Source organism: Capsaspora owczarzaki, assembly GCF_000151315.2.
Source record: "Capsaspora owczarzaki ATCC 30864 unplaced genomic scaffold supercont2.2, whole genome shotgun sequence".
Taxonomy (NCBI): Eukaryota; class Filasterea; order Ministeriida; family Capsasporidae; genus Capsaspora; species Capsaspora owczarzaki.
Genome location: NW_011887293.1, coordinates 1,443,902 through 1,464,386, shown reverse-complemented (window position 1 = coordinate 1,464,386; position 20,485 = coordinate 1,443,902). Strand labels below are relative to the sequence as shown.

Here is a 20,485-nt window from a genome sequence, read left to right as displayed (position 1 = left end):
TGATACTGTCTTCTTGTTATATACCTGTTAATGATGATTTCTTGTTGTTTGTTGCTGCTGTCATCGATCGCTGCTGGGTTTGCGTCTTGAGAGCTTTTGCGAAAGGTATCGACCGTTGCTTGCTCCAAAAATGTGCCATGGCATCCATCCATACGCATTCAAATGCCATCAAATACACCTCAGTCTCACACACCATGATCGCGGGATGATACGTTCGTTGGACGGATGAGGTCGACTCGAGGCACTCTGTTTTGAGTTCACAAGCTTCGGTTTCGCCGCCCGGTGGCTTTTTTTTTCTCTCGGTTGAACAGCAGCAGATTTGCACAATCAGAGCGCTTCCTCGCAGCTCTTCATGTACAGGATTGCGTGATTGTTCAACTTCAGGTTCCATTTTGCGAGCCGAGCCGGTTTTTGACACTCTTTTTTTTTTTTTTTTTTTTCTTCAGCACCAGGTTTGTTTGATTTTTTTTTTTTTTATTCCCCAGTTGTTGCTTTTGCATTGACTCGCTTGGTTTGGGGTTGCGGTGGCTGGGCAAAACCCCCAAAGCACAAGTGCACGTTCACTGTTTGCCACTGAGGGCGACTCATGCCCTTGCCCCCTCCAGAACCAAGGCGGAAGAAGGTGCATGGAAGGAGCGAGCCATCAAAAAAAAAAAAATGTTCGATCGTCCTCAGAGACGCTACTTCGGGCTGTGCAGCGATGTGTGGCTGGTCGATTGGATGGCATTGCGCAAGCTGGTGTGCGGCAAGACTCGTGAGCTCGAAGCCAAAGCGAGAAAGCCCCCCCCCCGCTCAGCCTCAAGAAAAAACAAAACAAAAAAAAAAAGAACAAACTCGCAATCCCAATGCATTGTCAACGGAAATTCCCTCCTAAGAAATCATTGCCTGGCTTTGCAAGTTTTCGTGAATTCGTCCTATGCTTGTTCTATTTTAACGAATTTGTTTCCCTACTCTTTTTTTACCACTTTTTTTTTTCGTTCCTTCTGTTCGGTATTCATTTCAATCCGAAGGAGGTTTGTATTCTTTTTATTTTTCGTTTGCCTTGGACGCGTGAATGTGAATGGACAAAGCGCCCCACGCACTCGCATTGAAATGGCGGGCTTTGTGGCTGAACTTGCTTCGTTGGAGCGCATCGCCGCGGAATCAGCTCCCCCCCCCCCCCGACGGATTGATTGAAAGGGGAGGGGAGGGCAAAGGGGAATGAAAAAATTAAAACCAAAAAAAAAAAAATCGATTTTTTTTTTTTTTTTTTTGGTGACCAGATTTGCGATTCCGCGAGCATTAACGTGTGTTACCGCGCTGTTGTTTCGGGCTTGAGCGACCACGGCTTCACATTCACCACACATATGCATGCATTGACGCATCAGTGACAGTTGGCCAACGAGAGAGAGAGAGACAGAGAGAGAGAGAGAGAACCATGAAAAGCCCAAAAAGTCACTACCAAAAAAAAAAAAAAAAAAAAAAAAAGAAGAAAATCCCACAATGCGAAAAAAAAAAAAAAAAAAAGCCAAAGGAACGTTCCATCGGCCGATCACATCTGCGACACACACCAACTTGATATCTGATCATCATCATCATCATCATCATCATGGGATTGTCATCATGGGACCACCGTCCTCAGCTTCATCGTGTCATCGGCGAAGAAAAGAAGAGAAATCCAGCTCAAAGCATTGACCAAAAAAAAAAAAAAAAATCATTGTTTGCATTGAAACAATCACAAAAAAAAAAAAAAAAAAAAAAACCCGAGTTCGAGTCAACGTGCGTGCGAGAAAAGAAGAACCACAATACAATGGAACCTCGATTTTTGGGGCAAACACAAGTCATCAAAACTCACATGCTGGGCAAATTTACAATTGCAATGAATCATCACAGAGATCCCTGGATCGAGGACAGCTGCAAATCCAATCTGGTGCTCAATCTGAATCCCATCCCCCGGCTCGGTCACTTCACCCGTCAAAATCACGCAAAGGAGAGGGTTTCTAGGCGAAACAAAAAAAAACCATACGAACTACCACAAAGCAGTCAGACGTTGACGAGCAGTTTCCGACAAAAACATGGACTCGCCAGCAAAGGTCAGAAACAAGATCGGTCTGCGGATTGCGTCGTCGTTGCCACCGGGAGCGTCTGCAGCGTCATCGTTGCAGTTGCCCGCGGCGTCTGGACTCCATCCACCGCCATCCATGGATCCTCAGGACGAGCGGACGGTTCAGGCCGCCGAGCATCGGTCCACAACGAGCTCGCATGCCGCCCCTGTTCACGCTGCGGCTTCCTCCAGCAATCGTCCGGAAGCGACATCGCTCGCGCTTCCCGCCACTGGCGCTGGTGGCATGTCATCATCCACGTCGTCGCTCACGTCGCTTTCTGAGGATGATCCGTTCGGATTGGTATCGGCTGCTAGCAGCGTTGCCGTCGTGCCGGCCTCGTCGTCGTCACAACAGGCACCAACAGTCACGCAGGCCGCTCATCCAGTCGTGCCCACACTTGGCGCCTCCACTGCTGGTCGACCAGTTGTCTCTGGTGCTTTTGCGCCCGCCGTGCGCGTTCCTTCTGGCGGCGCGCCCGCGGCCACAAAGTCAAAAAAGCCACCACCACTCACCGTCACCAAAGAGTACTATAACAGTCATGCCGGAGAGGAGGAAATTTACAAGGAGGGTGCTCCGCCGATCGAGAGCACGACCAACAATGTGGAGGAGTTTTTGCGCTTGAGCGCCGAGAAGGGCATTGACCTGAAAGAGACGGATTTTCAGCGGCTGCTCGATCTCGGTTCCGGTAGTTCTGGTGTTGTTACCAAAGTTCTGCATCGGCCGACCAAGTTGGTGATGGCACGAAAGGTATGGTTGTGTTTTTTTTTTTTTTTTTTTTTTTGCGATTTTGGATGCCGGGTAACTCAGCAACTCACCAATGCATTCTTCTTCCCTCCCTCCCCTTCCATTCGCGTCTCTCTGCCATTTCCTCTCTCTTTCTTTGCTTCTCATCCTCCTTCAGATTATCCATCTTGAAATGAAACCAACTGTGCGGATGCAAATTTTGCAGGAATTGCGAATTCTACACAAGTGCAAATCCCCTTACATTGTCGGGTTTTACGGCGCCTTTTTGACGGGCAACGAAATTAACATTTGCTTGGAGTATATGGTACTGGCCCTTTGATGACTCGTTGGCTCCGGGTTGTTTTGGACGAACGTACTAACGTGCGCTGGTTGGGGCTTGTGTGACTTTGTCTCGTCAGGATGCTGGCTCTTTGGACTATATTTATAAGGCTTCGGGCCGCATTCCGGAGCCGGTTCTGGGAAAGATCGGTTTTGCCGTACGTGCCTCTATTAATTTTTCCCTGGCTCGTGCTCTTTTATTCTTTGGAGGTTTTTTTTTGGAGAGGGGGGGGGGTCTCTTCCTTTCTCATGACTGTTCCTCACTTCTCTCTCGTTGACAACAGGTCCTTGAAGGGTTGTTGTATCTGCGCGAAGCACACAAGATCATCCATCGAGTGGAGCCGCCATGTCACCTCGATCAACCGTTGCGGACTTGACTCACTTGACTGCCATCTACTGCAGATGTCAAACCCTCGAACATTCTTATGAACATGAATGGAGATATCAAGATTTGTGACTTTGGTGTTAGTGGTGAGCTCATCAACTCGATGGCCAATTCTTTCGTCGGCACACGTTCGTACATGGCGGTAAGAGCCCTTACTTTCACCCATCATCGTTGTGAATACCTGTCCCTTTTATTTGCTCATTTGATTGTAATGGTCATTCCCTGATAGCCCGAACGCCTTGAAGGCGACAACTACTCTGTGCAGTCCGACGTTTGGTCTCTTGGTATCTCTCTAATCGAGATGGCCCTTGGCCGCTTCCCGATTCCTCCTGAGGAAGGCAAGCGCTCAACTCCAATGGCCATTTTCGAGCTTCTTGGTTACATTGTGAACGGCCCACCGCCAAAGCTGTCGGACCCCAGTTTCTCTGTCGAATTCCGAGATTTTATCGACAATTGGTAAGGCTGAGATGCTTTGACGTATGCTTGATTCGTACATGTCGATCGCACAGCTTGATTCATGGGTTTGTTGGGTGTCTGGTCGTTTCATTTGCAGCATGATCAAGAATCCTCAGTTGCGACCTGGCTTGAAAAAGCTTTTGGTATGGTCCTTGTCGTTTTTGGGTCTTTTTTTGAGCTTGTTGGGCACTAGAAAATCGAACGTTTGTCAACTGACGTGGCATGTTGCATTGTTTCTGCTGCGACCTTTCACAGGAGCATCCATTCATCCAGGAGTATCGCACCAAACAAGTGGATTGCGCGGCTTGGCTTCGGGAAATATTCAAGGCACAGGATGAGGTCTGGTTGCCACAATCGCCAGGCACTCAAGTCTAAAGAACCAAAGCGCACCTGGCAATTCAGTTTTTTGTTGTTGTTGTTGTTGTTGTTGTTGTTGTTGTTGTTGTTGTTGTTGTTGTTGTTGTTGTTGTTGTTGTTGTTGTTGTTGTTGTTGTTGTTGTTGTTGTTGTTTTGTTAGCTGCAATTCCCCTCCCCTTTTTCGTTGCTTGTTTTTGCTCTGCGTGTCTGTGTCACTTTGATTGTCCTTAATCCCACTATTGTTTCCCACTTGTTGTTCCTCTGGCTGTACTTGCACATTTTTGATTTTTTCCCCTTCTTGTTTCGCTCGGCTCTTGCTGATTTTATTCTGGTCAAGTTGTCAAGTTTGGTTGGGGGGGGGGGGGGCCTCCTTTTCAACCTTATCGAAAGCAACGTCCTTTTCCGGATTCATGAACTCAGTCAGTGTTTTTGTTTGTTGGTTGCAGCTTGCTGTTTTTGTTGATAACTCTAAACTGCTTGGTAAGCTGTGTTTTGGTCTCCTTCCGACTCTTTTCCTGCCCTGGTTTCGACACTCCGGTTGCACCATATGCCTTATTTTCAACAGAAAAGTATCCTGTTTTATTTTCTAGCTGGGGGATGGAAGGGGAGGGAGGAAGAGAGATGATGGGTGGGGCAAGCTCGTTTGGCTGTGCGAAGAAACCAAACCCACCTTTTCGTGCCGATATTGACCAACGAACGGGCGCAAACCCCTCCCATGGAAGTGCAGAGCTACAATGTCTACTTGCCCAATCATTCCCCACCAGCGAGTGTTAGATGGCTTTAAAAGGACGAGAAAGAGAGTGACTGCTTGAAAAAACCAAAAAAAAAAAAAAAAAAGTGAAACATTTTCCAACAGCCAAAAATGAAGCACCAACCTTCTTGGACCACTCACCATTGATGTCGCGCTCACCAACTCACGCATGGTCATTTTGTGTAGGCTCACCATGGACCGATCCTTTGCCTGCCAAACTCCTCCGGCGGAGACCGAACCGCCGGGTGACGGACATGCGGCAGCACAGCCTGTAGCACCCAGCGACCTGACCCCTTGGAGGTCCAGCGTACAAGAGCCGCAAAATGTTCTGGAACCACAGTACCTTTATTGCAACTCTGGGAACCCATCGACGCTGGCGACCACTTGGGCAAACGAGCTTTCGCCTGGTTCGCCGGGCTCGCAAGACCCTCAAGGCCCTCAAGGACCTCAAGGACCTCAATGCTTCCCGAGGACAAACGCACGTCTTTCCAATTTTTCGAGTTGGTCGGCGTCATTCAGTGTTGTGCCCAGCCCTGCAGCCACTGGTTCGCGTGAGCATTCGAGCGCTTCTCCAGGCTGGCGAGGCTGGACAGGATTTCCGGAGACCGCACGTCTGTCCAATTTTTCGAGTCCGTCAACGTCATCCAGCCTTGAGCCCAGCCCTGCAGCCAGTTGGTCGAGTGGCATTTCGCAAAGTTCTCAAGACTCGCAAGGCTCGACAGGGTTCCCCAGGAAGAGCGCACGTCTTTCCAACCTTTCGAGTCCGTCAACCTCATCCAGCCGTGTGCCGAGCCCCACAACCGATTCGAAATTACCCAAAACGAACAGTCGAGGACGGAAGAAACTTTTGTTGGATAAGTCCATTGTGGAAAAAGGCACCCCGCAATGCTGGCTTTGCCAAAGCTCAAGCATCCAAGATGTTCAAAAAGAATCTTGCCGCTCCAAATTTGCGCATCTCGTGAGCACCATACTCGAGCTTCCTGTCCTCACGTTCCCTGACCCAAACCCGAGCATTCTCTTCAACGTGCTGAGTTCGGTGCCCAATCCCAACTCCACCCTTCTGAACTCTGTATTTTCAACCAATCTGAGCCCAGTGACCGATCCGACATTCACGCTTCTGGACGCCTCGTTGCCTGCCAGTCATCCCAGAAGCGAAAACGAGAGCGACCTCATCAGGCTTTTTGAAAAGACTCCGACCGGCGCAAGCAGCGCAAGCAGCACCAGTGTGGCAGACTTTACCAAAATTGTGACTCCTGAATTCTTGCAATCGTACCGCTTCAGCGACCCAACCCCACTCGAGTTTGACCAGCTGGTGTCGATTTGGAACTCGACGATGACCATCGAAGACTTGTGCTCTCATATTCAGCCTGGCCGCTCTATTCTTGTCATCGACCTTATTGACAAGTTCTTGGCGAAGCTCCAGAGTTCAGACAATCCAGTCGACCCTTGGTTGGTTTTTGCAGCCCTTCTTCAAACTGACTTCCCGGCTGTTTCGTTCGACAATGTCGATTTTTGGACGTTCGAAAACATCGATGCTCTTTGGACGGCGCTTCAGCCGTATTCAAAACTGGTGACGATTCCTCACATTCTCAGATTTTACCGGCCCCAAGAGTCGGTGCCTGCTGCTCTGAACATTCCTGTGCTCGTGGTGCTCAAGCTTGCCTTTGATCACTCGGCCGCGGCCGGCGATAGCGCGGTACAGCTGTGCCGATTGGTGGTACCGGCCGTGGAAAGCGTGCTGAGCAATCGCTTTCGTCGTTGGCCTCTGAAAGCCGAAAACAGCTCGGTGGACGACGTGGTTGGCGGGATTCTGAGCTACTTTTTCAAGCGCGGCCGAAACACGCAACCTGCTTCTTCGGTACCAGCCCAACTGACCACGAGTGCTTTAAATGCTGGTGGTGCGGAAACGCTGACGATGATGCCTCCGAACTCCTCCTTGACACTGGAATGAACATCATTATTGGCGTGTTGGAAGCCAAAACCAAACAAAAATAAAGCGAAGACGGAAAAAAGTAGAAACGCCCATCACGGACATTTATGCAACGAAGAACAATAACAACAGCAAGCAGCAACGACAAAAAAAAGTGGATGTGAAAGGAGAGGGATGAAGAGAAAGAGCGATAACACCATGTGAGCGCGAGAGCTGATCCGCGAACGCAAGGGAGCAATCCACGAGCAAACCGACAATAACAGCACAAGACATCAGCTTCGAGTTACAATTCAAAACACAAGAACAAGCGACGAACGGGCTCAAAGCCAGCAACAAGCGGAAAAAAAAAGACGCAAAAAAAAGAAAGGAAGAAGAGAAACGTGATACGAGAGCGAGAGTGGCGAGCTGAAGAGAAGGCGGAAACAGCTCAGCACCAGAGCGAACACCCGACAGAAGGATTGGGGCCGGAGTAAGACGAGCCGACGGGAGCAGAACAATCGTTTTTTTTTTTGTTTTTTTTTTTTGAGGCAGTCACACCCGACTACTTGGTTTGCCAGGGCAGGCGCGGAACGGAATCTGCGACAAAGTCGCATCGGTGGAAGTCAGTATCCTCGACAAAATACCCTCGGCAGTACACGGATCCCTGCGACGAGAGATGGAGTTGACCGTGGTTGCAGCTCGGGCATTTAGGCAGTGCGCCACGCAGCATGCCATCGGCAACACGCGCCGCAAGATCACTCTTGCTGCCAGTGAGCAACTGATGGTTGTGGCGGAGCGAGTCCTTGAGCTCGTCGACCGACTTTTTCAGCAGCGTCTGGATGAGCGTCTGCTCACCAGGAGACATGTTGGACGACGCAGCCTTCTTGGGACGGGCAGCAGCGGCGGCAGCAGCAGCCTGGGTAGAGCCAGCAGCGCCCTTCGAGGCAGGCTTGGCGGGCTTTTTGGAGGCAAGGGCAGCGGCGGCGGCGGCAGCAGCAGCAGCAGCCGCTTTCGAAGCTTCGGCAGCAGCGGCCTTGGACTTGGGCGCAAGCTTGGCGGCCTTGGCGGCAGCAGCGGCGGCAAGCGCAGCATCAGCGGCCGAGAGCTTTGCAGCCTTGCCAGCGGGAGCGGCCTTGGCGTTGTCCGTCAGGGCGCCCGGGTTTTTCTTTGGGCGGCCGCGGCCCTTCTTCTCAGAGGCAGCAACTACCGCAGCAGCCGCAGCCGCCGCAGCGGCAGCAGCAGCAGCCGAGCCCTTCTTGGCGTTCAGCGCGGCGGGGCCCTTGCCCGATCCGTTGATGGCAGCAGCCGCGGCAGCCAGAGCGGCAGCGGTGGCGGCAGCCGAGGCACTGGACGAAGCCAACGCAGCCATACCCTTGGCGCTCGTGGCCGCAGCGGGCTTGCTGGATCCACTCGCGGCTGACGACGGCTGAGCAGCCGATCCGTCCTTGTGCGGGCGCCCGCGGCCTCGCTTGGTGCCGTCCGGATTGAGGTGGACGACCGGCGCCGACGCTCCATTCTGCGAGTCGTCCTTGCGCGGCCTGCCTCGTCCACGCTTGATCTCGACGCCGTCCGGGCCATAGATCGGCGGTGGCTTGGGCTTTGCAGGCTTCCCATCCTTGGTGGTCTTGGTCGACGCCGCGGTCTTGGGCGCGTTCGGATCAATGATCTTGCGCGGGCGGCCTCGGCCTCGCTTGACCTGCTGTCCGGCCTGAGCCTGGAGCGCGGCGGCCTGAGCCTGGAGCTGGGCCTGGTGATGGTGGGCCTGGGCGTGGTGAGCCTGGTGAGCCTGGTGGGCCTGCAGCGAGGCGGCATGCTGGTGCTGGAGCTGCTGCTGCTGCTGCGCCTGCTGCTGCGCCTGCTGCTGCGCCTGCTGGTGCTGGTGGAGCTGCTGGTGCTGGTGCTGGAGCTGCTGCTGCTGCTGCGCCAGAATCGCAGCCTGGTACGCGTTGAGGTTGGTGTAGCCGGCGTTCATCGCAAACGGCATTGCAGCCATCACGCCGGCGTTGCTCGCGACCGCAGGCGCACTCGAGCTCGAGGATGATGATGAAGGTGCTCCGCGCTTGGCCATCGTTTCGGGGAATGTCAACTTTTGGTTGATGGTTGAAAGAAAACAAGTTGGGAAACAAAAAAAAAAAAAAAAGAGGGAAAAAAATTGAAAAAATTGAAAAATGGCGCGAAAATTGAAATAAAGGAAGAAAAAAAAAAAGCCAAAAAAAAAAAAAGGAATAATAATACAAAAATGAATTAGAATAAAATAATAAAAAATTATTATATAAAAAATTATCAAAAAAATTCGAGTTGAAAATAAAAATTCGGTACTGAAAGTTGCATTGAAAAAATAAAAATAAAAATAAAAATTCGATTTTTTATTTTTCAATATTGAAAAAAAAAAAAAATCAATTTTTAAAAATTGAATTTTGAAAATCAAAAAAAGCGGGAAAAAAAAAACAGGATTCAATGAAAAACCAGTGCGAAAAAACAAAAAAATAAATAAAAAACAGGAAAAAAAAAATCACTTGATTTTTTGTAATAAAAAAAAAAAACACAATGTGGACAGAGAAGCAAATCCTAAGTCTTTTGAATGAGCGCCAGTATGAGCTGGAACGATGAGAGAGAAAAGGGGCATAGCAATCCGCGCGATTCCCATCCAGCTCTCGCCAAGCATTGCCTGCTGCACCAAGACACCTCGCAGCACCCAAACGCAAGATAAAAAGCCCTGATGCAGTATTGCACTTGCGTCAGAGCTTCAAGCGCAAGTACATGTCGAAGCCAAGCGACGAACGCCGCTCCGAGTAGTTTGACAGCTACCAAAAAAAAAAAAAAAAAAAAAAAAAAAAAAAAAAAAAGGGCGCCAAACTTTATCTTCGCGCGCTTTTTTTTTTTTTGTTTTTGTTTTTTTTTGTCGTTGTTGCCTTTCGCTTTCTGTTGTTGGGTTGTGTGTTGTGTCTTTGTGTTCCGTTCACTCGAATGAATCGCCATTGCATTTTTGCGGCTTATTTCATCAACGTCGCTAGCCGCATGCGAGTTGTTGGTTTCGGTGAGTGCATCAACGAACACAAAGATTCACAATGGCTTCACCTCGCGCCTTGTGCCCCAATGAATGCATCGCAGCTTTCATCGCTACCAAAAAACTGGAACATACATCGTGAGTGGTTCGTGGGGCGAGTTTCCAAAGGCGACCGCTCAGTCTTTGTTTCGTTTTCGGTGCAAATGGCAAACCTGTAAGGATGAAACTCTCTGCCAAAAATTGACGCTCAGACTCGAGGAACACTGCTTCCAACAAAAAAACACACACGCTCGAGCCTACACAACGACAATAGGAGAGTGACAAGAGAGATCTCCGGGTCAGCAGTGTTGTGATGAGCGTGCACTCACGCTGCTCGTTGCTGACGCGTTTGTGTTGCGTGTCGCAGCCAACAACAACAGCAGGCGTGCGCTCGCAAGCAGCAGGTGGTAGCGACGCTGGTCTTGATGTGGATCCTGTACACAATGTGGGAGCTCTACAACCTGTGGCACAACCGCCTGGCGAAGCAGCAAGCATCCCATTCCAGCAGCAGCAGCAGCAGCAGCAGCAGCAGCAGCCCATAGCATCATCAGCAACCTCGCTTCAACCTCAATTCTGAGATTTATTATTATTACTATTTTGACAGCAACAAACATTCAGTCTTGCTTTTTTTTCTTTCTTTCTTTTTTTTTCTTTCTTTCATTTTTTTTTTTTTTTTTGTGGGTGTTTCAAAAGGCTTTTTTTTTTTTTGTTTCAAACTTTCGCGCGTTTTTTGCAAAGTTGAACGCATGAGCACTCGGACTCTTGCGCGCGACACCGACGCACTCCCTGGTGACAATGGGAACGCGCGTCATGCACAGCGCGCATTTGCTGCGGCGCAGAGCGAGCCTGCACGCGCTGGCGTTCAAGACGGAGCAAGTTGCGTGCGCCGCGGCGTTCAGCCAACAACTAGCGCTTTGCACGGCCCGAGCGCGCATTCGCTGCACACGCCGCAGAGTGAAACTGGGCACACTGTCACTCGAGTGTCATTGGGCGCTGCCGCTGCTGCCGAGGCCGCTGCAATGCGGCGGGTGAGCGACACTGCCAGTTGCTCCCAGTGGAGAGAGGCGGATCTCGGCACAAGCGCCCAGATTGCTCCAGTCCACGACAATCCCTCGTCAGCAGCATCGACAACATCAACAACTACAGCAACAACAACACTGTCGCGTGGAAGCTTCCAACCGCAGCATCGGACTGGTGTCGACGCCGCTTCAGTTCAGACAACCAGTTGTTCCACTTCCACGTCGACCGCTGCTTCATCTCACAGAGAAGAATCTGCAGCCAGTCTGACTGCTGCAGGGGCGGCTGCTGGAACAGACGTCCCGGAAACTGAGAACGATGCATTCGATGAACATGAGCGCGTCATTCTCGCCATTTCGTGGCGCAGTGGCATGCTGGGCGCTGCCTACTATGATACAAATACAATGCAGCTTCATGTCATCAGCGATGTTCGCGATGCGAACGATTTGTCCGTTCTGGAGATGGGTAAGGCCGCTTGAAGTTGTGCTGCCCTTCAAGTTGCAACTCCACCCCTCTCGCTCGCACTGATGGTTGATTGACATGCGTGCCCACACAGTGTTTATGCAAGTCAGCCCGGATGTAGTTGTCATTTCAACAAATCAGGACGAGGATGTCGTCGTCCGGCTTCGAGGGCTGATGGGTGAGTCGATGCTTGATTTTGACTGGCCGCTCACTTGCCAAACTGCCTCTGTGCTGGCACCAAACACACATGCTGAATTGGAAAAAAAATGTATGCGTTTGCGTGCAGCAACTGGCGTGGCAGGCGAAGGCAAGCCCGCTTGCACTCTGGAAAAGTTACCGGCTGGTGATTTCGCTCCAGACCTGTGCAAACGTCGTCTCATCCACGCCCATTGCGCGATGGTTCCACCGTATCTTCGAGATGAAGAACGCGAGGTGTTTATTCAATCCGCAGTCCCGTTCGAGAATGTACAAATGGTAAGCATGGTGGGTGCCAGCGCAAATAGTCATTGGGGTTTCAACTTCCCACTCTCCTTCCCAATCAGATTCGAGCAGCTGGCGCTCTGGTTCGATTCATCGAGCTGCACCGTGTAGGTGTGGAGCTCGAGGACGCCCACGTCCGCGTGCCGATTACAACCATTGAAATGACCTGCCTGTATGGGAATTCATGCTCATTCGTTTTGTTTTGACATTGTTCACTCTCCATGTACTGAATCCCGAGGGTGTGTCTTGCATTTTTTAGGGACCGCATGATGGCGATGGATGACAACGCGCTCAGGTAACACCACGTTCTGACTGCCTTGAACCAATTCACACTCTTTCTCGATTCACTCCATGAGCACATGAACGGAATGATGGCTCGCAGTTCGTTGCAAATTTTCCAAAAAGAGTCACACCCGGTGACTGGCAAGTTGGGCAAAAATGGAGGGAAGGAGGGTCTTTCTCTGTTCGGGCTTGCAAATCGCACCCGCACTAGCCTTGGCTCGGCGAAGCTCCGGTGAGTCTGTCACATGGCGTGCTGAAATGCTCTTATTTCGGCACTCTCACCTTCGTAAAATCACCTCGACTTGCTCTGAAAACTCCGACCAGTCTATGGTTTCTCAGACCGCTGGCCGATTTGTCCGAGATCCGTGAGCGACACAGAACAATTGCCTTTCTTCTCAACCCAGAGCACGCCGATACTCTCAAGGTGCTGACAGACTGTGTGAGACAAATCAAGAACATGGTGGTACGTGAGCGCATAAGGGGTTTTGCTCTTCTTTGTGTGTCACAGCACCTGATGCTTGACGATGCCGCGCGAATTGCAGCGCATCATTGGATTTATGCAACGATCCCATGCGAGCCCCAGTGACTGGAAAGTTCTCTTCAAGGTACGCAGGGATGGTGCAGACTCATTGTGCATCATCAGCCAAGAGAAGTTGCTCACCATCAACTCGCGCCATAGTCCATGTATCACGCTGTGCAGCTCCAAACCGCGCTGAAAGCTTTGAACTCGGATCTGCGTATCTTTTCGGAGGTGAGAACGGCACGTCAGTCATTTTCGTGGGACTTGGTCATCTGATTTGACCACATTTACAACTCCTGTCTCACTGCTCTGTTGCACTATTCTGTTTCACTGATGGCAGTTTGCCAGCTGCTTTGGCCCCGATATTCCAGAAACCATTGCGCTGATCAACAAGATTGTAAGAACATCACTTCTATTGTGTTTTCACGTCAAGCTCTGCCTGCTTCATTGCTTGGTTGAGGGTTTTTGTTTTTTGGGCTGTCTCACCACTCGCTCTTCCACTAGATTGACTTTGACCAGTCCATTGTACAGCAGCGCTTTGTCGTGAAGGCCGCCATCGACAACACGCTTGATGGTACGACGTAACGCACCATATCCTTTTGTTATTCTGAGACCAACTGTCCCTTCACATATCTGAGCAGAGATGAAGCGAATGTACCAAGGCCTTCCTGATCTTATGGTATGGGCGATTACAATGTGCTCGAGTGACGATGTCCAGACACCGACCTCACGTTGGAACCTGTTTTCCGCAACTTTCCAAACTCCTCAATTCACAGACGAACGTCGCTCTTGCCGAAATGGACGACAATGCCGAAATCGACGAATGCAATGTTGTCTACTTTCCGCAAATTGGGTACCTTGTGGCCGTACCGCGTCGTCCTACCATGCGAATGGAGAAGGACTTTGCCATTACTGGCTTTGATTTTCAGGTGGGTTTTTACAAAGCGGCGTGGCGGTTCTCAAAACGCAGTGAATGACTGACCGTTGAATTGATGGCTGGTTTCCCACTTAGTTTGTGACGCAACATTCAATCCACTACAAGAGCCCTAGAACGCGGGGTAACTCTAAGTGCCAGGAAGAAGACGCGGAGGGGCGATGTTGGAGAAGGTGGCTCAATCGACCTTTCTCTTGTCATCACAGAAATGGATCAGGAGTTGGGTGATATTCATGGTGATATCATCGGTAAGACTCTGTGTTGGACGGACATTTGTAGTGCCATTTGCGTTCCCCGTTGTGATAACAAGTGCGACGCTGCCCGCTAGATCGCGAAACGGATATCATGTACGGGCTGCAGAAGGAAGTGCTCAAGCGCACGCGTTCCGTCGCGAAAATAATGGATCTTGTTGCTACTTTGGACTGGCAAGTTGCAACATTCTCTCATGGAGCTGCGCTCGGACTGCTGAATACCAGTCTCATCGCTGTTACGAATAGTTTTCTTGCTCTAGCTTCCTTTGCCCGAGAGTACAACTACACTCAGCCTGTCATGATGGAAGAGAACGTTCTTGACATTACGGGTGGCAGGTACGTTCTGCTTCATTTGAGAGCAAAGTGTCCAATGCAATCCCGGAATCTCCGAGACTCAAATTTGCCTTTATCTTGAAAAACACAACCCGAAATGTGAAGACACCCTCTCCAGGAACTGTGCGTGGATACGTTCATTCCCAACGACACTGACTTGAGTGTTCAAAGCGGACCAGTCCACATCGTCACTGGCCCGAACGCCAGCGGAAAATCAATCTACCTCAAGCAGGTGAGCAATGAATCCGACCGAAGAACGGCTGCGTTTCTTCCCCCCCCCCCGCCTTTTTTTGTCTCCCCTCCTTCTTTTGTCTCTACAGCACATTGACTGTGTTTCTGGTTTGCGCACACGACCCAACAGATTGCCATGATCCAATTTTTGGCCCAGGTCGGAAGCTTCGTTCCTGCAGAGCGAGCCGTTCTCGGATGCGTGGACCGCATATTCACGCGCATTCATACACGCGAATCAGTGTCCGTGGCTCGATCGACCTTCATGATCGATCTCAACCAAGTCGTGCTTGCCCTGCGTTTTGCCACCGCACGCTCTTTGGTAGTGATTGACGAGTTTGGCAAAGGCACCTCGGCGGCTGATGGGCTCGCTTTGCTCAGCGCCGTCGTGTCGGAGCTCGTGTCGCGTGGCGCTGCCTGCCCCAAGACGGTGATTTCTACGCACTTTCACAAACTTTGCATGCCGGGCCTCTTGCCTCCTGCCGCCATTTCGGCAGGACTACTGAAGTTTTTCTGCCTTGAAGTTCTGGAGACTGTGGCTCCGCGCGATGCGTTGGTCTCACCTCGGAATGTTAATTCAGAGCACACCAACACAATCGATGCAGATGCAGATGTAGCTCGCAAGCGAGCTTGCCTGGGAGGTGGCAATCAGCATTCAACTTTGCACGGCAACACGAACGACCTCGTCTTCCTCTACCGCGTTGTTTCTGGCACCGCCCAAAGCTCTTTTGGTTGTCGCATTGCTGGATTGGCCGGAGTTCCTCTGGCAGGTACCACACAACTCGAAACGACGTCTGCATTGCTTCGCCCGTTCACCCCCCCCCTGACAATTGTTTGGTATCGTTTTTTATTGGTGCCAGTTGTTGCTCGAGGAATGCAAGTGACCGATCTCCATGCTCGTGGAGATCGTGTGCATCGTCTGGGCGAGACAGAAAGCGACGTCACTCGCCGAGCAGCTCACCGAGAAATTGTTTCTTGCTTTCTCCAGTGCGATTTGGCTGGTGGCGAGTCCCTCTCTGCCTTGCTTGGAGATGTTGCACGACTTGCATTGTGATTTTAGTTCCGTGTCTATGACGAGATTTTGGCGCCATGTTAATCACAAAAAAAAAAAAAAAAAAAAAAATTGCGATTTGTTTTGGAATGCAATTTTATATTTCATGTTTTGTCAAGTCACAATGCCAGTTCTCATTTTCGGTCATTCTCAATGTGAGTTATCGTTCTTGTGGAGCTATGCATGGCCCGACCTCGATTCCCCTGATTGCGCCGGCGAGCCCCAGTCAACCCTCTCTCGCCCATTCGCAAATGCACTCTCGACCGATCTTCTGGAACAGTCACTCGTTCTACCCACATGCCGAATTATGTTGTGCTGGAAATCACAAAAAGTGACCCCGAAAGCACGACAGATGTTACATTTGTTCGGATTTGTTGGAGGTGGCTGAAGCGAAAACAAAACAAAAGGAGACGTGGTTGCCGCTGCCTTGATCTACCACAAAACGGAGCACCCCAAAACCAAAAAGCAGCGAGCTGTGTGAATATTGCAGCTCCTGATCAGGAGCAATAGCGCATCGGTCGAGGTTGAGCGCAATAGGAAACACGGGGAAAACTGGTTGCACATAAACCGCAAACCATCTGTCACTCACGAGCTGGAGGGTTTGGAACGCACCTTGATATTTTGATCTGGATTGATTTGGTTCATTTTTGGGAGAACGAAGGAGAGAGCTAGGGTGAGAGCCAGAGAGGGAGAGAAGTGAGACGAGGCAGCAGCGGTTCAGTCCACGCCAACTTTCGCGTTGAGTTCTCTCCAACCGCCCACTTCCCCGTGGTGGAAAATGGCAAAGCACAAGCAATAAAACAGACCACAAAAACCGCACATCTGTGTCGAATTAATGACGGCCATGCTTGATTGAGCGGGTTTTGTATGTCCAGTGACATCTGCTCTTGTGTCGTTTGCTGACCATTTCACGTTCACATGTCCCTGCGTGCCACTCCACTGTTTGAACCAAAATTAAACCACATCACCTCCACAACACAGAACATCCTGCGAGCTCCATGCATCCCGGCCACTGTTCGAGTCGGCTCGTCACGGTCGCCTTCGCGCTGAGCTGGTTGACCGCCGCCTTTGTGCGCGCAGACATTCACAATGTGCCCACACAGTATGTGGATGCCGCAAACACGACCCGCCCCAACCTTTACGGCTACAATGTGGTGCTGTCGCCAATGTACGGCTGGACTGGCTCAAGCTGGACTGCTGGCGGCTCGTATTCCATTTTGGAGGACACATTCATGCAAGAAATTCTCATTCAGTATGTGCAAGACAATCTGGCCAACGCCGGCTTGAACGTCTACATGACTCGCGAGCGGTGGTTTGACACTCCAGATGAAAAGTTCCTCGACGACTCTCTGCCAGGCTTTTCGGCCCCAGACTGGCTGCCTTACGGCGGCGGATACCTTGGAGGTGTTCGCTACATCAAGGGCACTTCCACGGAAACCTCCTATGCTGCGTACACGACCACCCTCGCTGCGGATGGGTACTACCCCGTATACATGCGATACACAGAGCATGCCAATCGAGCCTCAAAGACACTGGTGCGAATTTTTCATTCTGGCGGCACCTCGACCGTTTTCCTGCGCCAGCAAACGCGCGGTGACATTTGGCAATACGTTGGGCGATTCTACTTTACCACCACCAATTTCCGCGTGGAAATCTCAAATCAAGTCACGGCCGCCGAAGCTGCTCCAGGAGACACGGGCTACATTGTTGCTGATGGAATTCGCGTCGGTTGTGGCTCTGCCACGTCCCATCCAAGATGGCATTTCACTGGAACGAATTTCTTGACATACTTGAACTACTCACTCGGATCAACTGATCAAGAGACGGGACACGCGGCCTACTCGTCGCTACTTTACAATGAGGAAACAGTCGTGTCGCCGTCCAATTCGTTTGCCTCTTGGGCGCACATCCAGATGAAGACAAACTGCTGCGGCACACCTGGTGTGGGAGGTACTACCTCTGTGAGCTACTCGAATGGAAGATCAGCCACCTACGGAGGAGCGACATCTGTGACCCTGTCCACGAATGTGCAAAATCGCGGTGACTTGCTGCGCGACAAGTTTCAAGCTGAGATGAGTCGAACTTCTGGCCAGCCCGTGTATGTCACTGGCACGCACAACTACGCGGAACTTCAGTTGAACACCCTCGTGCCATCGTTCTCCACCCTGCCGATGTTCATGGACGTCCCAGCAGACGTGGCCAAGTTTGCAAGTGACTACTTTCGCGAATCTGTGAGCAGGAAACTAAAAAAACAAAATTGTCGTTTTGCAACCACGTTGATGTCCACCTTATTCACTTATTCTTTTTGGCATTGGAATATCAGCTTGGTCGCACGTTCTACAAGGCGCTGCTGCGAAGCTTTCTCTCGACTTCTGCAGTCGCCTTTCCGCTTCCTGTCACGCACTTGCACACCATCAACACCCAAACCAGCGTCAACATTTGCTGGCGCCAGCCCACCGACTCGCTAGAGTCTACTGCTGTTCCGACAGCTTGGAAACTCTACACGTCAAGCGATGGTCGTGGCTGGGATGACGGTGTGATTGTTTCTGCGGCCCTGACTGGTTCCACGTATTGCTACATGCACACGAGTCTTGCGCCATGGCAACTTGCCTTTTTCAAGGTGGCTGGTGTCAATGCCGGTGGCGAAGCGATGAGCAAGCTCACGACGGCAGTCCGCCGAATTGCTTTTGGAACGCGTGCAACCATGGTCCTTGTCGATGGCGTCCGAGGCGATTTTACGTTCACGTCCACGAACGTCGAGGGTCGGTACACACGCGACTATATCATCCAGCACGCGCTGTCGGTGGCAGCAGCGGCAGCAGGTTACGCGTTCGACGGGGCGGCCAACGAAATCTTTTCGGATGCGAGCTGGGCAACCAACCTCAACGGCTACAACACTGTGATTTGGCTTGCTGGCACAGACTCGCAGGTCTCGGGCGTGGCTGGGGCCATTTCGTCGGCCCAGCAGACCACTATTACGACTTGGATGAATAGCGGAGGAATTCAGCTGCGCTCGTTGCTGGTGAGCGGCTCTGAGGTGGCCTCCAGTCTGGCGACAGCATCGCCAAGCTTCCTTTCTGGTACGCTGAAAGCCGGACTGAGCAACACCAACAGCGGAATTTACGTGGTCCGCCCCGCTTCGTCGTTTTCCGTGGCCTCCAGTACGGTCACTTTCAACAGCCCGAGTGGAATTGGCATGGGCAAGCCTTATGGCGTCCCGAGCCCCGACGCCCTGTCCACGACTGGTGGTAGCGCGCCTATCTTGAACTACGGTGCAACCAGCGGCAGCTTGATTGCGGGCGTGCTTTTCCGCGATGTCTCTATCGCATCATGCCTGCTGGGCTTCCCGTTCGAGACAATTGTTTCCAAGACAGAGCGTGACAACCTGATGGAAGCGCTTTTGAGCCAGCTGGTGTTTACTCCCGCGCCTCTCGCGTCGTCGCTGAGCCGGGCGTCCGCTTCGGCGATTGCAACGTCAATGGCAAGTCTGGCGACCTCGGCTAGTGCCGCGAGCGCTTCGGCATCCCTCGCTACCCTTGCTACACTTGCAACCCTTGCTACAGAAGCAAGCCAACAAGCTGCGGCATCTTCGTCAGCCTATGAGACATCGGTCGCGTCTGCTGCCTCTCAAGCGTCCGACGCATCTGCTGCCTCTGAAGCGTCTGACGCTGCTGCCACCTCTGCAACTTTGTTGTCTGCTGCTAGCGCGTCAGAAGCGAGTCAACAAGCTGCGGCATCGTCATCGTCCGCACATGAGACGTCAGTCGCGTCAGTCGCCTCGGCCGCCTCTCAAGCGTCTGCCGCTGCTCGCGCGTCAGACTCTGCCGTCAATGTGGCTGCCATCATTGGAGGTGTTGTTGGCTGCGTGGCCGCGTTATTGCTGATTCTCTTGCTTGTCGTGTTGGTGACTCGCCGCCGCCGCCGTCAGGCAAAGACGAACAACGTCGCATCAATTCGCGACGCTGAGCTGCGCATGAGTTTCAATCCCACGGCTGATGGTGCCCCGAACGAGTTTGCCAACCCTCTTTTTGCGCATGATCATGCAACGGAGGCCTTGTACGACTCACTCTCCGCTCCAAGTGCTGCTGTCGCGAAACAAATGGAGGCAGCCGACTCTGGTATGTACGACTCGGTGCGCCCGACTGCCCAAGTCGACTCGAGTTTGTACGACTCGGTGCATGCGGCTGGCCAGGTCGAGCCTTCAACCAACGAGTATGCCAACACCACCAACGCCCAGAGCAACTACGACGAACTTCAGGCTCCAAGATCGGATGCTGTACAGTACACGCTCGTGGTTCACAACCAGGCGAGTCAGTAAACAAACAACAAACACAACAATGTGCATGCTTCCTTTGTTCTCGCTGCATGTGACGTGTCCTTGCGCAGTGTGTCGTGCGATTTTCTGTTCTTGTGACATCAATGCAGTTGTTTCTGTTTTTCTTCTTTAGAGCAGGTCTAGCATAGATGTGAAGACAACGCTCAATTGAGGAAGGATCTTTATGTGGTTGAGGCTTGAGCGACTGAAGCGATGAATGCCGAGCTGAACGATGGGCATGGCGTTCTACACTCGGTTCTCGAGCAAGTTACATGCTTAGTGAAGATGAGCTGGCAGCGATAAGTGTTGCTGCTCACTGGACCATTGACGTTGCATGAACAGGCTATGCCAACTTTGTGCGCGTGTCGGGTTCGCTTCACGACAAACGCGCTTTTCTCTGGAGCGTCGTTCGGTTCGCATTGCTTGACAACCACCCGCTCCCCCGTCTCATACAGCACACAGACGGTGCACCCGCCCAGCTAGCCCTCTGTTGCCCTCATTCTACTTGGTCTTATGGGCTGAATTTCCAGTCCATATGCCACCATACACCCCGATGACTCAT

At 51.5% G+C, this 20,485-nt stretch overlaps 6 protein-coding genes across 7 annotated transcripts; 5 read left to right on the top strand and 1 right to left on the bottom strand.

Annotated features, from left to right (window-relative positions):
• Positions 1-2,180: 2,180 nt before the first annotated feature.
• On the top strand, positions 2,181-3,991 carry CAOG_01638 (MAP kinase kinase; the record flags this gene model as incomplete). Its single annotated transcript, XM_004364449.1, has 4 exons — positions 2,181-2,831; positions 2,986-3,132; positions 3,227-3,304; positions 3,761-3,991. 4 exons carry the CDS (start codon positions 2,181-2,183, stop codon positions 3,989-3,991), a joined length of 1,107 nt encoding a protein of 368 aa, XP_004364506.1.
• A 784-nt stretch (positions 3,992-4,775) lies between these two features.
• Positions 4,776-7,046, top strand: CAOG_01637 (hypothetical protein; the record flags this gene model as incomplete). The annotated part of the gene is made up of 2 exons (XM_004364448.2): positions 4,776-4,824; positions 5,282-7,046. Exon 2 carries the CDS (start codon positions 5,289-5,291, stop codon positions 7,044-7,046), a length of 1,758 nt encoding a protein of 585 aa, XP_004364505.1. The 5' UTR covers positions 4,776-4,824; positions 5,282-5,288.
• A 62-nt stretch (positions 7,047-7,108) lies between these two features.
• On the bottom strand, positions 7,109-9,190 carry CAOG_01636 (hypothetical protein). Its single transcript, XM_004364447.2, has one exon. The coding sequence runs from the start codon at positions 9,070-9,072 to the stop codon at positions 7,567-7,569; it is 1,506 nt and encodes a 501-aa protein (XP_004364504.1). The 5' UTR covers positions 9,073-9,190; the 3' UTR covers positions 7,109-7,566.
• Positions 9,191-10,214: 1,024 nt separating this feature from the next.
• On the top strand, positions 10,215-10,592 carry CAOG_08532 (hypothetical protein; the record flags this gene model as incomplete). The annotated part of the gene is made up of 2 exons (XM_011271811.1): positions 10,215-10,225; positions 10,418-10,592. The coding sequence occupies 2 exons, from the start codon at positions 10,215-10,217 to the stop codon at positions 10,590-10,592; spliced, it is 186 nt and encodes a 61-aa protein (XP_011270113.1).
• Positions 10,593-10,745: 153 nt separating this feature from the next.
• CAOG_01635 lies at positions 10,746-15,680 on the top strand (the record flags this gene model as incomplete). 2 transcript variants are annotated; one of them, XM_004364446.2, is made up of 19 exons in its annotated part: positions 10,746-11,532; positions 11,624-11,707; positions 11,816-12,003; positions 12,072-12,181; positions 12,269-12,304; positions 12,392-12,523; positions 12,616-12,754; positions 12,834-12,896; positions 12,971-13,042; positions 13,152-13,208; positions 13,316-13,385; positions 13,453-13,490; positions 13,588-13,740; positions 13,824-13,869; positions 13,952-13,993; positions 14,074-14,170; positions 14,243-14,332; positions 14,435-14,561; positions 14,691-15,680. In XM_004364446.2, 19 exons carry the CDS (start codon positions 10,797-10,799, stop codon positions 15,609-15,611), a joined length of 3,201 nt encoding a protein of 1,066 aa, XP_004364503.2. In that variant the 3' UTR covers positions 15,612-15,680. The 2 variants fall into 2 exon arrangements, with proteins under 2 accessions (XP_004364503.2, XP_011270058.1); XM_011271756.1 differs by having other exon boundaries at positions 10,797-11,532; positions 12,631-12,754; positions 14,074-14,332; positions 14,691-15,327; positions 15,418-15,680.
• A 1,054-nt stretch (positions 15,681-16,734) lies between these two features.
• CAOG_01634 (hypothetical protein) lies at positions 16,735-19,983 on the top strand. Its single transcript, XM_004364445.2, has 2 exons — positions 16,735-17,839; positions 17,932-19,983. The coding sequence occupies exons 1-2, from the start codon at positions 16,775-16,777 to the stop codon at positions 19,924-19,926; spliced, it is 3,060 nt and encodes a 1,019-aa protein (XP_004364502.2). The 5' UTR covers positions 16,735-16,774; the 3' UTR covers positions 19,927-19,983.
• The last annotated feature ends 502 nt before the right edge of the window (positions 19,984-20,485 follow it).